The following is a 17,430-nucleotide window of genomic DNA, read 5'->3' on the forward strand; positions in this document are numbered from 1 at the left end:
GCTCAGACCAACTGGTTGAAACGACCGGAAAGCTCGCGACCGTGATACCAGGCGAATGTACAGATTCAGAGGGAACACCAATAACTTTCGAAAGCATGTTCTGGCGCTGAAAAGATACAACGGACTGCAGTGAGTTTGCATTGGAAATTTTGAAACTTGAATCATTGCTCGGGGTGCATTTACCTGTCTCCTAAAGTTATGAGTCCTAGCCTACTGACAACGTCTCTCATCAGCCGTCCTCCGAGCCTTGCTCCTATCCACGCTGTGCCATTGACACTGCTGGACGGACTACGTGCGTAGAGCACCCCATAGCACGGAGTCTTCATGCGGCACTGAGGAAGGAAACGGGCGCGCTATCACGAGATCGCTGTTCATCTCCACACCTGGCCGCCGTCCTATTAATTGTTCGTGAGAGCACAGTGGAGCGCATACAGCTATATTTGACAAAGAACCTCGTGTGCGAATGACGTCCACGCAGCTGTGAAATCTATATTGCTACTAAACCATACAAAAAGTCAGCCAATCATAACAATAACACATGAACATTCTGCCGCTCTTCAGTACTCAATTATAATGTTTCACCACAATCCCCTCGATAACCTCCTCCTCAACACCACGTTCCACCCCCTTCTTAAGATCAGACCTCCCGTACGCCGTCGTCCTTCCCTTTCTCCATGTCTCGCACAATGGCGAATCCTCATCAAGACACTGACGCTCGATACCAACGCGCCTTAATACAGGACTTTCAGCACACGGCAACAAACGAACGTCGTTATCTGGCATCGCGAAGTAGTATGCACCCAGACGGTCGTAGGCGCGTTGGTCCGAGGGGGGCTGGATGACACGGTGGATCGTAGGCTTGTAGTATCCACCTGTGAAGAATGTCATCATGTCACCTGTATTGATAACCTATGGCAGAATATCAGGTTCGCAGATATCATGATAGTGTTTTACGGGCGTACCAAACCGTTGTCAATGTGTCTGACCCATTTCCATTTCCCGTCGGGAGCCATAATTTGCAGCCCCCCGATAGGTTGACTCCATAGAATGGTGATGCTGCCAATGTCTGCGCGATTCAGGAGACGAGTGTGAAGTAAAAAATGCATCAAATGTACCTGTGTGTCCCTTCAACCAGACATTCTTTGATTTCTCTTCTTCGTCATTTGAGCGCCTATAGCTTGGCAGGAGTCCATAAGTTAAGAAGCAGTTGGGAAGAAAGGGCCTTTACTATTTCATGAACCTGACTGCGAATATACTCAACAATCTAGGACTGGATACAGAAGAAGAAAGACCAACCAGAGGTTTCTCCCGTTCGGTCAAAGTTGTGTTTTTCCACCAAAGTTTCCTCGGGCAGCTCGAGGCTCAATGCAATCAAGCTGTATGATAGCGTTCATAAGCTAAGACGTCAACAAGGGACTCGCGACAGAACTGACCGAAGGATCGGGTGGAGGATATTGAAGTGATTATGGCGAGCAAAATCATCGAGTTCTGGAAGGAAGGAGCGCAAGACCGTGGGATGGGGACGCTTCGCGACATTGAGGTTTACTGTCGAAGCATAAAAAGCATCGATCACACGAGTATTTGTAATACGTACTTGCATAGTGCTCGATCTGATCGAGAATTTGATTATCCGTGTCGACTTTCTGAATGAGAGCAATCAGCTTCGAAAATGTTGTCCCTTGTGGAATACGACGCACCCAGAATTGACGAGGTTTATAGCCTGCATAGTACCCGACTTTCTCGACATCGGCAGTGTATGTCTTCTTTTCATCTGGAGAGACGTCATTGAAAGGAACACCAGCTATGTCAAAGATCCTGTCACGCTACAACATTGATTCAGAGACCTTTGAACATGAGTGACGAGAACGAGGCGTACCTGAGCTTGGGTATAACCATGATTGATGGCGTAGAGAAAGCCATGGGTGCGTAGTGCATCTCGAAGCTGCGGATAGAGCTGTGCGCGTCCTTCGGGTGTATGGGCTTTGGAAAGGTCGATGATGGGAAGGTCCGCAAATTCCACTAGACGGAGAGCCGTTAGACAAATGTATTGCATTGATCGGACACACTCTCACAGTCCTCCTTTGTTTCTGGAGGGGGGGGTGTAGTGTGCACATTCCGGCAGAGTTAAACTGGGCATATCTTGGAGGAGAGTACACAAGACTGGTGAGGGGGGCTGCTAAGGCAGGTAGATAAGTACGGGTTTTCGAAGACAGGAGGACTAGATAAGCGATATGAAATAGATGTGGCATCGTGACTTATGGTCATGGGTTGCATGAGAGTGCTTCGACGTATAGAGTCCATTTTTGTCCCAAACATCACCGGCATCCACTGAGGAGTCCACTGTAAGCAGGTTACGCCTCGGAACACGCTGAATAATCGACGACAGTACTACATGGAGGGAAAGCAACAGTTTATTGGTACAATTGAGGCTGAGTGAGTGGGGTGGTTAACGAGGAGGGGAGCAAGGTGCACGGACGTGATATCTGAGTCCAATAGACGGGAGCGAGAAGAGGAACGAGGTAAGCGGCGGTGATGAGTACTAGCACCGTGATGATGATGATGCCTCGGAGGGAAGAGATAGGAAGGATCTAGATATCTCGGAATAGTGGCCAATCCGATTCCTGGATATTACTGGTCAGTTTCAAGTACTAGGAGAGCTGCAGCTGAGATTACTTACACTGAGGTCGGTGTCGAAGATTTACTGAATGAAATATAGACTGGTTACTGTGCCCAGAAGTGAAGGTCGACGATACTGCCACTGAATTGTCAATATTCGGAGTAAATGTATAACTAGGGATCAGCGTTGCCGATTTTCACCTTGCAATTGCTTGTTCGAACAAATATTGGAATTTATGATTCATTAAACGTTCAGTACTCAGTACTTGTGATACAATAACACTAGTACTGACATTTCCTGAATGTTTTCGTTTTTTTTGTATTTTCCCATTGTGCTTGCACTCTCCTCTGCCTCTGGAGTCTGTATGTATTCTCTAGCAGGTCTGGCGGCGGAGTATGATGCACGGCAGTCTTTACAGGACCTGCACGAGGACCCTTCAATGTCGACGTTGTGGAAAGTATGCACGACTGAGTCAGCAGCGTCCCAATCAACTGACTTGAAGAGGCTTATGTGGTGCTACAGCGTAGGACACTGGTTTCCGCAGGCGCTATCCATAAAATATGCCCCTCCGAGTCTTTCGATCCTCAGAGGACATATAAGGTGCATGGGTAGAATCTACCGTAGACTCGCGTAGAAAATTGGTAGACTCTGTTCGGATAACTCCGGTGAATCTACCGCAGTCCACCCGAGTCTACCGCAGTCCACCCGAGTCTACGACGCCACGGGTAGAACGACCAAACAACGTCCTCGATTTGTATATGATCAACTGCTCCTCATCGCTGTCACCGACGTCCCCCTCTGATGCCCTTCATGATGGGCATCGGTCAGCTACTTGCATCCCTCGATGAGTATGATCTCACTTTCCCCGACCTCATGGCCTTCGTTCGGCTTGCATGCATGGCGAAACCATTCATTCGCCAGTGCATGACTGACATCCGACATCCACCCATCCATCCTCCAGAAGTCGTCGTATCCCTTCTTGCTGGCGCACTCGGTCAAGACCCACCGACTATCCTCGCATGCTGGGTAGCATTCCGTCAGATTATCTGGACTCATGGCGCAGTACTCCCAACTGACCAGGAGATTGAAGCATTTAACCGTCATGGACTTGTGCGCGGTATTGGTGCGTTGCTGTTCGTCTTTTCTCTTCTTTCACTGACATGTTTCAAACCTCATAGGGTATCACGACTTGTATCCACCGACACGTGTATGCCAGCATCCTGAATGCGTGAACTACCGTGACGATGATGAAGTAGCCACTCTCACGGATGTCAATACATTTCGTGCCAGCCTCTTTACGCTACGAGATGGTTCTCTTCCAGTCCATTCGGTATCAACATATTGTCGACGTATGTTCTTTATCTTCTAGTAATGCATACTGACCATTTCATTCAGAATGTCATGCTAGATATTACCCCAACTATTGGACTAACAACACCGACTCGACACGCATTTACTATGCTGGTGTTCCCAGCGTCATTCAGGCTGCGAGGCATTTCTATATTGAAGCTGCGCTGTTGGAACTTTTTGCAGCAACGAAAGTCTTCGGATGGTATGTCGTCTTTCTCTGACAATAATAACGCTAACCTTTCATTCCAGGATGTCTAGCATGAACTGCGCTCGCGTGTACAACTATGCACTTGCTCAACGGCACGCCTACATCTCGAACAATAGACGTGCTTTTGATGCTACACTTCCACGAGCTTTTGACGAGGAATTTTCATGGCAGTATACCCTTCGAATGCGCGACACTGACGTCCTGAATGGTTTTTTTATCTACTCACTGCTACTGGAGAAGGCAGAGCATAACAGTTGCCTTGTTCTCCCCCACGACGAGCAACAACGGATCCGAATTGATGTTGCGCTGAGCGAGCGCAACAAAGAAATGGAAGGTATTGGGCAGGAAGCATACCCGCATGCCTGTGACTTGTGCTTCATCGTTATCGGCGACGACGACTCAAAATGTAAGTCAATTGTTTGTCAGATGCATGGCGTCATGCTCAGATTGATTATATGCCATAGCGAAAATTCAAGCAGCCGTTTGTGATGGTAATACCATCGGGCACCCTTGTTGTGCAGTGCACGACTGCAAAGTCCCCCTTATGACCAACCGTCATCGTTTCTGTCCGGACCATCAAGACTTAAACCAGCGGTGCGCAGTTGATGGCTGTGACGAGCTCAATGCCTCTGGATTTCAAACATGCGCCAACGCGGACCACCAGGCTCTTGAAGATGCCTACTTCAAGCCCGCGAAAGCTCTCTTCCAGCTGCGAGCGCGGCTCAAGAGGGCTGGTGTTACCTTACCCTTGGACTCTGTTCCTTCGCCCACGGATAGTGGTAGTAGTAACCCTAACAGTGCAGAAGAAGATCTCGAGGTGATTGTTGACTCCGAGTGTGACGGTAAGCCAGAGAACGGCAACAAACACCTCAGAGCAAGGTTTGGTCGACGCCGCACCCATAATGAGCAACTCATTATGCGACCTTGTGGAGTGATATTAGCGCGGGCTACGTTTTTTGGGTCCGAGGCCGTCTCTGCTGTTAATGTGAGTTACACGCAGTCTTACTGATTTAAGCTAACATTTAATCTCAAGGAATTTGCAAAGGCGGTATTCCCTACTGCCGCATCGACACCTGAATACTTCGTCTTTGACAACAACTGCAAGCTCCGCGCTCACCAAGACGCTATTGGTGATGACCACTTTGCTGCAACAGGGATGCCTGTTGACGTGTTTCATTTCAACTCGAAACACAAGGAAACTGACACCTACTGTCAGCGCCACTGCAACCCTGCTGCTTTCCCTGAGCTCATTTCTGGCGGCAAGTGGCGATTTAATACATCAATTTGTGAACAGACGAACGTTTGGCTAGGTGGGTATCAGGCAATCCTGCGAGACATGTCTGTACACCGGTACAACTTTTATCTTGACGAGATGATCAAACGTCGGAATCGCTATGTTATCTCAGAGTCGGAGAGACGAGGGCATTCTCCTTGGATGATTTCCATGGAAACTCTGTTTGGTAGTGACTAGTGCATTGACTCTCCCGGTGCTGTTTGCATTACATTACATTGTCTAGATTGTTGTCATTTGAAATTCTATCTCTTGTTGTATGTTTTTTGTCCTGTGTTTCGAACGAATGCCAGAGTTCATCACTGGGGATCGCACCATTCAGATGTCAAGTTTCATGGACATTTTGATGCCGCCGTCCTCACTTGGGGATCGCACCATTCAGATGTCAAGTTTCATGGACATTTTGATGCCGCCGTCAGTTCACTCTCGAGTTGGAATTATGACTAGCTACTCATAGTATTTTTTCAACATAAGACGGTTGGATTTCGTGGATAACAGACAGAGTAGTTACTCTAATTAAAAGGTGGTAATGGTGGTAAGGATTGATAATCTACGGGAGAAGGATCATTTAAAGGTGGTAAGGGTGGTAAGGATTGATAATCTACGGGAGAAGGATCATTTAACCAAGTGCTAAATAGATCAAATTGGGGGTAACTCGAAAGATCTAAAGGAAATTCAGAGTTAGTGGTAGCCGCTGCAGTATCATTGTCCATTTCATCTATGTTCTTGAGTAGCGAGACAAGAGCATCACTCATCTCGCTGGTAAGGTCTGTAGGGAGCGGCAATCCAATGTCAGTGGTAGATGAGTTCATTGGTAGACCTCGGAGGCAGGGTAGGACCTGAAGGACGAGGATTAGCCAACCATGGAAGTAGTAAATGAGATTATACATACACTTTGTGTCCGAGTTCGAGATGCTACCCGGGCTATTACTACCAGTAAGACTCGAAGCCGCAATTAGCTTGAATTTCAGCCAAGAGAGTGTTCCACGGCCAGCAGGGACTATATCCCGCATTGACGGCACGTTCAAACCCTATCACTTGAATTCTCGATAGCTGCCGATAAGCGGCGCGATGCTTGTAAAATGTTGCCTTAGTATAGGTGCAATTTGGAAATGTAGTGGCGAAGAGGGCCTGGATCATTTGATCGTCTGATACATTGACGAAGAGCTGAATCCGGGGAACCATATCACATGCATACTTCCAAGGAAATCGTGCTCGGGCGCCGCAGGGATGGTAGCGTTGGGTTGAACCATGGCTAGCGCAGGCACTAATACAGGCCCAGGTGACGTGTCCGAGTGGCGGCAGCGAGTGGACAAAGGTGATGTCGAAGTGGGACTCGGCAATAGGCTAGTAAGCGGTAAAGGAATGGGTGACTGTCGAGAGATGAGAGCCGTGCTACTGGCATTTCCTTCTGCCGCTTCAATGGCGAGGTCATCCCATCCAATCGGGACAGATGCATACCCGTGGCACTAAGGATCGTTTTGACGGAGATTGGACAGTCGCAGACATGCAAACTAAGAGATGAGACCCTCTCGGCAAATCCAAGTAGCATATGATTGTCGGTCAGATCACTGAACGAAGCAGGATTGTTGAATTGGGAGGACTGAGAAGCGGAGTCTTGATATCTTGCTCGATCCAGGCATGCTGATCACTGCAATATACTGCAATATAATCCCCGAGCTCGAATCTCATCAATAGCGGATGGTCTCCTGCACGAACTTTCCAGGTGTGGAGCATGTCAGCTTTGCGAGGTGGGGAGGTTCATGTTCTAGTGATATTTCAGCACCGAGAAACCATCTAATACATGTAGAATACTATACCTTCAACCAGAGCACTATATCAACCATATTGCGGATCATAATGCTCAGACTTTGGTCAGCTTGAAAGCGTTGCTCAGCCACCAATGTCCGCTGGTGCCCGAGAAACATAGTTCCGTGCGTAATTGGGGTCTAACGGCCGAGCATAGTTTCGTGAAGTGGCTGGGAGTGACTGACTCGATGCAGTAACTGGAGGGTGGTCAAGTTGAGTAGACGTGGGGTTAATGGTGGCAAGTGGTGGTATGGTCGAGTTTTCATGCTTGTGGGGTGTGACAACTGGAGAAAGATGCAGCTGCGACTCGGGGGACCCTACACCCTCCCGCCACCTCACAACACTGCTGCAGTTGCGTCGTGTGCAGTTCTTGTTGGCCTGCGTGGCTGAGTGCCTTGCTTCAAGTTGCGGCAGTCAGCCTTGGTACACAGGACTGTATCAGTCATTACTACTACTACTAGTAGTGGGCCGTAGTTAGTATACTGCAAAGGTTGAATATCGAGTCACTCACCTACTACAAAATTTATACTAAGACGGCCGTCACGGCAATCAATATAAGGTGTAGGTCCAACATAAGTACTAGTGACTAGTAGTGGTCAGCGGTGGGTCAGACGGTGACGAGGCAGATGGGCAGAAATAGTGGTGGGGCAGAGATGGTGAAAAACATTTGGCTTGCCGTTGTAATATATATGCTAGACGCTGTGCAGGCAATGATCACAGCCGGCAATGACGTCGTTGTTTGGTTTGATCTACTGAGACCGAGTTGAGTCTACGCAAGTCTACGGATGGTCTATGGATTCGGCTCACTTTCCACGAAAAGAATTTGTAATGCTCCCGGATTTTCTACAACGTAGTCTATGGTATAGTCTACCCACGTACTCTCAAAGTTCTGCATGGTTTGTTATAAAACCATGTTCCAGTTTTTATATCAAGACAGGTCAAACCGTCTAAAATCCCGGTGACGCTGTTACTTTGTTACTTTCCAGTTCTTTGGCTCTTTGAATCTCAACTCATGGCACACGCCAGTCAACATCTATCAATTTTGTACCTTGCATAGGCCGCCGAGTCGAGAGGCACCGAACCATGTCTGTTTCCCCCACTGTAATCTGATTACTACTTCGCTGCGATTATTACCTCCCTACGGAATGGATCTAGTACAGGACCAAGACGCTCTGAAGCGCAGACTCAGTCCACAATCCATATCCATACCTCCAACGCTGGTTCCATGAGCATTTTCTTCTTAAATTTTTGGCTTTTGTTCCTCCAGATTGGTGGCATGTCATTCGGACGCTGAGCGAGAGATTGCAACATTCTCGCCTCGTGTACGTATTCGTTATCATTCTCAAATGAACGTGGCGACCCTCTTGAAAATCAATTACCATGGGCCGCCACCAAGCACCACTTCACCGGCATCAGGCACTGATCTCGGTGTGTATGGTTATCCACGCCACGCAATCGCTAGTCTTTGACTCTTTGGTCAATGTCGACATCCATGTGTTCCACCGCGACATTTGACGGGTCCCGTCCCTCTATAAGTTCACAATTTGCCAAGGCCGTGTCAACAATTTACGAACAAATGAGAAGTCAACGAATCCCACTTCTCTTCGTTTTCCGCCTCCGCTACATCACATCACCCCGCACCACATGCCCACAATCAATTCTCTAATATCCCAAGCACGTTCAAGTTCGCTTGTTTTGATAGTACTCTGACGAGCGTGTTTGATTGCAAAAATATCAAAATATCAATTTACAGAAATATCATTATCTTATCAATAATGGGTCTTGCGAACATCAAGACTCACCCTGTCTCAACCATCGTTGTGCCCGTCTTGGAGGTTTCTTCCCTATCCAAAGGAGACTATTCGATACAGTGATGTTCATTTCTCTATCGCTGGGGTGACCAATACCCGGCGCTCTGACAGCGTCTATGCACCGCGGATCATTTTTTGGCCTCGGAATTACCCGTGGTTTTCATGAAAACAAATCTCCGTTAATTAGTTCTCCTTCTTTCCCTGCGAGTTTCAGACGCCTCGTGCCATCAGTTGTACTTGGCTCACGTCGGTCCCGAATATTCATGGGTATTCTGTGATACATACCGTTAGACGCGGACGTTAGGTGCTAAGGAACACCCTCTATGTCTGTCTGAGTGCATGGAACTCATACAGACTTAGAGGGTGTTCGCGACAGCCTACAATGATATTTCAGGCAGACTACCGTTTACTTGGACGCGGACATCAGATGCCAAGGAATACCCTCCAAGCCTCTGGGAGTTCGACTCGACTCCTACATACTCGGAGTGCCTACGACGAAGCAGTCATCCAAATAAAAGTTTATATTTGATATTTGCCCAAGAAGCGGCGGCCGACATATGCGGTGGAGCGGTCACCGGTGGAACCAGAAGCCTTCGGAATACTGTCGCCTTTGTCCGAATGAGTGGGAACCGATGGTAGAAGCCTTCGAACTCGTGTGCGGTCATCTCGACGTTTGTGTAATCGCTTGCAAAGGACCACTATCCATACAAGTACTTATTCTACTCTACTTATGTTGTCATCTTCGACTCATCAATAAAATGAGTCCGATGAGCACGTCCATTCGCCGTGTGAAAGTTGTACCTCTGGCGTAGTAGCCTAAAATGGCAGGACGAGAACCAACGGTCGTCCCTCCGTCAATGATGGGGGAAGGGGATAACTCGCTCAATTGATAGTCAGGTTTATTGTAGCGGGGGGACACCTAATTTGAATCCCAAAACGTACGATGAAGAACGGCATCGCGGCAGAACTTCCAGAAACGTTAAGTATACCTGCGGGAAGTCCCCCAAGGACGAGGCGGCCGCAGTGGAACTGCAAAGTTAACTTTGACCAAGCGCAGTATGTGTACATCTGCACAATAGTCGGCGTAATCGCCCTCCAACTACGAAAGACAGACAAGTCTATTCTTTTTTTAGTTCTTTGTTTCGTGGCGTCTGCCCGTCGCAACGAGTATTTTCATAAAGAACTCTGCGTGGATCATCGTGGACTTTGTTGCTTGAGTTGGGCAAAGTTTCCTGAGAGATGTTGATGCTAAATAATCGTTCTGTATCGAGTGCTGGCTACCAACAGGATTGTGGATAGTAGTTCATTCTGAAGGATTTATCTACACCACCGAGCCGCGAGAAAGAAATCTGTAATAAAGCAGGGAACGAGACATGAGTTAAGCGACTACGTGAAAAATGTCGACCACTACAGCTGGCTGTACCATCTTGCGATGTGACCGTGCTGAGTGTTAGATGCGGGACACAAGACCATACCAATCCAGGTGCCACCAATCATGTCTGATCTTTTTGAATGTGGTGAAACAGCGCCTAGGAAACTCGCAACGATGGCACATTGTCCAACAAGTACTTCTCACGAGTGAACATCATTTGCTCCCGCCCAAGCCAATGACGGCTGCTGGAGTCTCTCGGAGATCTCCAAGCTGGATTAAGTGCAGTACCTAGTTACATGAGTAACGACAGGGGAAGCATGTTCGCGAAGAGTAGACAAGACCAATGGGAGCACAGGCGCCCACGATATGATGACTGAATCTCTTGCTTAGAGTAGACGCTGTTGCCGATCCGAAAATAGGAGGATAAATAATTGCCCATGATGTCGATTGGAGAGCACATGGCGTAAGAGGATTGTCGTCTAGGTGAGTGAGTGCCTTGCAAACATAAGGGAGAATCGATCCACGAATGATGGTTGGTGCATAGCAATGCGACCGAGCGTTGATGCGGCGCCGCCAGGCCGTCGAAGAGTGGTTTGACTGACCGAGAGACCATATGTGTCCACACTGGCGAATTGTCGATGCAATTCCAAAGAAAGAATATCGAAGGCCAGGATTACGTGTACCGATGTCGATTGGACTCGGTACGGAACAAAGTGTTCAGTCAAAGGAGCACCGACAAGTGATAGGAGCCAATCGTTGGGCTTCGAGCCATCGTCGACACGCGGTCGGCACGTGTAGACCTATCCAAAAAAGGGACCCCGGCGGGATGTGGAGTACCAATCACCAGAGAAAAAAGTACCTGTAACAAAAAAAGAACTTCTCGATTTTGATTATTCGTGGTGAGAACGAGCAAGGCAACCTTGACTGAACTAGTAAAGGTGGGGACGGAACCCCGTTGAGAAAAAGGATGACTAGGCTTATTGTGATACAAAGGACGTGGAAACGTACATTCAATTGGCTTGGTTGCAGGGCAGGATAGGACAGGCGCCTGGCGTTTGTCCATGCCCAAGCTTAAACGAGTTGTTTACCGTCGAGGAACACTCTTCTGTCGTGCAGGCTGTGCTGTAATATACAAGCCATAAAGAATTGGCAAATGGGCACGTGCTACTACAAAGTGTCAACTCACGATACATATATTTAGCCCTGTCTTCGAGAAGCGACAGATTGATGGCAAGAATGTGCCAATAGTCCGAAGTTGTGAGTAAAGATTAGGACTACGTACAAATCTGTGGCATGTTACTCCAGTGTAGGTTGCGCGATAATGCGCTTTGTCGTCAGGGGAGCACCGACTGTAGGATATTCTGGAAGGAGGTGGACATTGAGCGCTGAGCTACTTAATTTCCAAGCGCTGTCTATCTTTGTACATAGATAAAGAAGTCTAGACCCGACCAAGGTGGCAAGGTCTGAGGGGACGTCCGAGTTTGTGTACAGACTATTGCAGGTGTGACATTGTGCAACACAGCTATTCGAAGCCCTTGAGATCGTTCGCATTTATGACGGCCATTTGTGACCCCTGGGATAGCTGCAGGCACCAAGCAGACGGAAGCAAGGAGCACGCGGATGGGATGCGGCTGCCTGAAGTTGATGATAATTGAAACTCCGAAGATGCGTTGAGGCGAAGAGGTCGCAGAGGGGTGACACAAGAGTGACACCGATGAAGACCCAAGAAGCGCTGAAATCTCTCATCAGATTCAGTGTTATTCGCGAATTGTCCTGGGGATTTTAATTCTACTTTCGACAGAAAAGTTTGAAGTTTTGTAAGTCAACGGTCTTGTTCCTCTTTGCGTGGGTTACAGTCCTTTTAATTTTTTTTGACTTGATACTGAACAACTCCAAATTCATCTAGTACCCTAGTTTTTGGTTGGCTATTCGTTCCTTGTGTGGAACCGTGCCACTCCGCTTGAGAGTGTGAGCGCATAACAGCGTGAGCCAGTCTCCTAGGTGTTCTAGTATTGTCAGTTTCAGTTTCTGGTTTTAAAGTCTTACAAGGTATGCTCTCATCATATGTTATCTCCCTCGATATCATGCTTATGCCATTATCGCCCGTTCCGTGCTATCCGCAGTACTACCTCGACCCTTCCGCAAGGTTTGACTACATCATATCCATGCACCATCAGGATCACGCTATCCCTCAATCCAACATGCCTCCTGCTCGTTCCCCTCAAATCGACCCAGCTTTATCGCTCTACCCCCCTTACTACTCATATCAACAGCCTCAACAACACATCAACCACCACCTTACAGTTCCTCAGAACTTACCTTCACCATCATCACAAGGATCGGACACAATAGGTACACCCCCAAACGACAACCTGTCTTACTCACCTGGCAATTCAAACGGGAAGAGACCCTCCTCTTCCCTCGTCGGTGCGATGGGTGATAGCAGCAGGAAAAAGGCACGCTCAGAAGACAGCTTAGACGGGCACAGTCCTGCTCCTGACAAAGACGACTCGAAGCCAAAGACCACCAGGGGTTCACGGTAAGCTCACTCACTCAATTAGGTCGCATGAGCCGTAACATGCTGTTTAGCGCGTGTACGGTCTGTCGGCGTCTAAAAATGAAATGTGTTGGTGCTGAGCAAGGCCCCCCCTTGCCAACGCTGCATTAGTGGGAACCACGAGTGCATATTCGAGGAGTCCAATCGAGGCAAACGGTCCACCAAGTATGTTTCAATTTCATTGTATCTTGCACCAATGGCCAACACTCAAAATAAAGTCCAAGAAAACACGAGCTCCTCCACTCGCTCACTAAAGAAGATGGAGAAAACTCTGGACACTGTTCTAAAGTCTATCGGTAATCCGAGTATGGTCTCTGGCATGGTGTCAAGATCGCCCTCCCCGACAAGTCAAGCTGCACAAACTCGGGTGCTTCTGGAAACACCGTCGCCTCCTCCCCAGTCTGCCTATCCACCATCATCAAGTGCCAATGCCTCTGCTTCCCCAAAGCTTCATTCCCTTCCCGATAACTCGCTTAACCCCCTCGGGCTGCTTGCCGAGGCAAGCTTGGCAAACCGACGTGCCCAGGGCATCTCGTCCTCGTTCTCAGCGCGCCCAACGGATCCCGATCCTGACCACAAGTTGGGTGTGGCTAGTGATAATTATTTTAGGCCAGGTTCGTAGCCACTTTTTCGCACGTTGTTTATTTGGCAAATTGGCAACGTTCTAGGCCCGATGACAATACTCCCCTTGCGACGCTTGTATATCGAACGGCAGATTCAGCCCGAGATGCTGAGCTTTGTTAGCACCGAGCAAGTGGTCGCGCTATTTGATATGTGAGTATTGTGTGTCATACATCTTGACGCCGATCTGATCGGCTGCTAGCTTTTTTTGACCATCTGAACGTCCGTACTACGTGCTATCACGCCATGTGGTGCCGTATCTAAATACTCTTTGTAGGTGCACTGTGAGCTCTTTGATAGAGAGTTCCACACGCCCTCGCTCGTTTGTTCCCGTTCGCCCATTTTTACTGACAACCAGTAAGTTTACAACCCCTCATATGTGCGGCGATTTATCTTTCGCAGTTTGTGCGATATCATCGAAATTTTACACCCAGCGACCGGAACTTCACCAGCAACTTGCAGAACTTGCACAGAAGCTCGCGATTTAGTGTACCTGCCAAAGGTTATAAATCCCTTGAAATTGTTCAGGCATATCTCCTCCTCACTCTTTGGGGATGTGGTGCCGTAGAGCGCTATGAGTACGACAAGACATGGTTGTTACTGGGAATGGCCATTAGGTTTGTATTTCTTCATTCCGTTGACAGTTTGTGCTCAGTGACGTCTGCCATTCAGGATGGCGACAGACCTCAACCTGCATCGGAAGACAACGATGACCAGGCAAGATACACCAGAAGGTCGGGCTCGGGACAAGGAGGTCCACAATCGTGAGCGAACATGGTTGTTGTGCTTTGCCCTCGACAGAAGCGTGAGTTCTCAAATGGGAAAGCCTCACTCTATCAAAGAGGAGTAAGTTGGCATCATTTCTGTTTTTCATCTCTAATCATTGTATCTGCCAGCTTTGTGATCCGCAATGCACTGCAGTGGTTGAAGTCCCCCGTTGGACAACCAGGTGACACTGCTTTAGCAGCATACGTCGTGCGCATTCATTTATCGTGATCTTTAATTTGATCTCATCCTTTACCAGGAATTACAGCGGATTGTATCCAGGAGCCTAGACTTCCTGTATTCGGGGACTAATACCCCGTCCGGTTTACAGACCGACTGCGATTACTTGATTATCATTAAAACTATCGAGACCCAGATACTTGCATGGCAGCATGAATGGACGGCTGCCTCGACCTTTTTGCCAACCAGTAATTATACCTTTATTCAATGCAATCATCTATATCGTGCTTACCATTTTGTTTAGACAATCAAGTCATGATGTCGCAATCTCAAACCGCGATTGAAGTTTTACTTCCACTACTATATGTTAGTCGTGAATTCTTTTGGACTGCAGAACGCCATGGAGCGTTCGGCAGTGGATATCGGCCACTTCTTTTCGCGGTTGTTATACCTCAGGCCACGGCAGTGGCTATTGTCGCGCGAGACGAGCTTGCGCCGATGGGTATGCTGAAGTATTCGCCGGATTCGCATTTCGTATACATTTCTTACGCAGTACTCAGTTTACTCAAGGTACTTGATATCATCGTCCGCCACTTGTCATGATCCTCACATAGATCTCCAGCTTATCCGCCCGGAGTTCCAGCAGTTCATCGAGAACGAGCAGAACATCATCGACCTCGTCAAGGACGTTGCGAACGTCCTTGCAGATGTCGCCGTGAACTCTCATCATACCCCAGCGCTGTACAGCACATTCCTGCGGGCCCTGATCACCGCTCGCACAGATTCCACCACAAGAGCCTGAAGAGGTGTCATCTGGGGACCAGTCTGATAGCATGAGCCATAGTGACATGGCTAACAACATGAACAATTCCGCGCTCTTCAGTGGTAATCCAGCGATGGGAACGAATGGCATCAATGGCATGAGCGATTATTCGTTCGCGAGTGAGATGGGTCCTGTTGCGGATTATTACGACTTTCCCTCCCACTATGGCTGATATGCCATCTTCGACGAACATATGGGTATGCTTTCTATGGAGAATATCCTGAGCAATGGATTTTGGGATAGTGTGTTGGTGCCTGGTAAGCATATATCAAGGAAATGTGCTTCCGGCTGGCTTTTCTGACGTATCTCAAAACAGGTTATTCAGGACACCATGGAAGGCCTAAGCGGCGGCTTCGTGTTCGGGGCTGGGGGTAGTGGACTAATCACCCCCGGTTGGCTCCCCTCCCCCATCCCATCGGGCGAGAACACCCCAATGCGACATTCAACCATGGACTTCACCCAACAAAATTTAGTCTCTGTGTTCCAACAGAGAAAGTTAATTATATAAAGCGTTTTCATGTTCATGTCCATGTTTCACCTTTGTGTCATATATGTGTTCTTGTTGTCGTTGTATTCAATTGTGTGGTCTACGTACAGTACACATTCGGTCGTTTTGTTATCATTGATTGATGGATCCCCTTCGTTGTGCTTTGTTTTATCACATTTTATTCCATCGAGACTTAATGTATTATATTTTTTTCAATGGGGCACCAGTTCTTGATGTGCAATAATTAAGGCGATTGTCTATGGCGCTTCAAATTTATGTAAACCTAGTTTCTCCAGATCAAATTGCAAGACAGTCAAACGCGTGGGACAATATTTTGTCCCAAGTCATCGTACAACTTCGGTTCAAGAATGCAAAGCGACTCAGTACTCAACAGTTCGCCTTAGATCATGGCCGCGATGGTTCCAACGCTCCCACTGGCAGGCATCTCTAATGTCTTTCTACCCAACTCCAAATCATTGATGATGCACGCCGTTTTCTGCGAGCGCCGAGTAAGGCATCAGGTCCCGATGTTTTTAACCAATTTTCATCACGGAAAGACGCCTTGGTCAGGCATACGCCTCATTGATGAGGCTCCCTGACATGGAGTCGCTTATCAGTGTACTTGTCAGTTGGGCAAATACCGTGTGATGCTGCATGAGACCCTGGATTAACTGACAAGCTTGCGTAAACGATATCCGTCAAACGAGGTATAATCGGATGCTCCAGTAAATCGGCCGTTCTCTGTTGGAGTATTTGGCAATCTTACAGCACCAGCTGATGATGGGACAGAATGCAACGCAGTAACCTGGAACTATGACGTTCGCTTGTGTGCCAACACTGGCAGATGCAACAGCACACGAACATTTAATACTGGTGGACCTGGACCACTGTACTTGATTTCAGGTCCGTCTCGCCACGTTCAAGTTACGTCTTTAAGAACCTTGCTCATCGGATTATTTTTCAGCCACCGGCAAGATGCTCGACGTTCTATTGGCTCGATCGAAGTTCGTTCAGACAGTGTATGGAGGAAGGGCAGTGCTTGGGCAGTGCAGTTTGCACGTTGATGAGGACACACAAGTAAGTAATCCAATTGACGATCCATGAATGGTCAAGAATTGAAGCGAGCACGAAGATTGTCATGAAGTTATTATCGAGCAGCTGAAAACATCAATATCTGCACAACACCAATGCCTTCTTCGTGGAACTTGGAACCAGCTCGACGTTGGGTCTCATAATCGTTCGCTTCGACAGTAGGCTGATTGCTCTGATTATTTCTCTTCCAGCGCGTAACTACCAAAAATCGAGGATGCGAACGACAATTTCAGATCTCCGAGTCGGTCTCCTAGGAACCCCCATGGCGAAGGTTGGGACTCCAGCCACGTGACCGACGCATCTTATTCAAATCTTATTCGCAAGATTTCAAATTGTATGTGCATATGAAATTCCGGAGCGAAAAATCCACCCACGGTACCTGCCGCTCTCAGTTTATATGTGACCCTGGGTTGGCCAAAAACATGAACACCTGCGTTCTTCGCTGGT

General features: G+C 48.0%; 2 protein-coding genes across 2 annotated transcripts; one reads left to right on the forward strand and one right to left on the reverse strand.

Moving 5' to 3' along the window:
- Positions 1-364: 364 nt before the first annotated feature.
- On the reverse strand, positions 365-2,384 carry DFJ58DRAFT_272313 (uncharacterized protein). The gene is made up of 9 exons (XM_041379601.1): positions 1,877-2,384; positions 1,698-1,823; positions 1,595-1,643; positions 1,434-1,545; positions 1,297-1,376; positions 1,229-1,244; positions 1,116-1,177; positions 963-1,066; positions 365-909 (listed from the first exon to the last, which is right to left on the reverse strand). The coding sequence occupies exons 1-9, from the start codon at positions 2,051-2,053 to the stop codon at positions 565-567; spliced, it is 1,071 nt and encodes a 356-aa protein (XP_041235342.1). The 5' UTR covers positions 2,054-2,384; the 3' UTR covers positions 365-564.
- Positions 2,385-12,137: 9,753 nt separating this feature from the next.
- Positions 12,138-16,139, forward strand: DFJ58DRAFT_824711 (uncharacterized protein). The gene is made up of 17 exons (XM_041392157.1): positions 12,138-12,275; positions 12,365-12,507; positions 12,582-12,997; positions 13,097-13,180; positions 13,250-13,629; positions 13,684-13,772; positions 13,914-13,993; positions 14,071-14,253; positions 14,309-14,482; positions 14,533-14,611; positions 14,661-14,879; positions 14,928-14,996; positions 15,038-15,151; positions 15,204-15,296; positions 15,364-15,537; positions 15,619-15,654; positions 15,721-16,139. Exons 3-17 carry the CDS (start codon positions 12,624-12,626, stop codon positions 15,910-15,912), a joined length of 2,340 nt encoding a protein of 779 aa, XP_041235343.1. The 5' UTR covers positions 12,138-12,275; positions 12,365-12,507; positions 12,582-12,623; the 3' UTR covers positions 15,913-16,139.
- The last annotated feature ends 1,291 nt before the right edge of the window (positions 16,140-17,430 follow it).

The sequence above is a fragment of the Suillus subalutaceus genome, assembly GCF_016647625.1.
Source record: "Suillus subalutaceus strain FC151 chromosome Unknown DFJ58scaffold_311, whole genome shotgun sequence".
NCBI classification, from domain to species: domain Eukaryota; kingdom Fungi; phylum Basidiomycota; class Agaricomycetes; order Boletales; family Suillaceae; genus Suillus; species Suillus subalutaceus.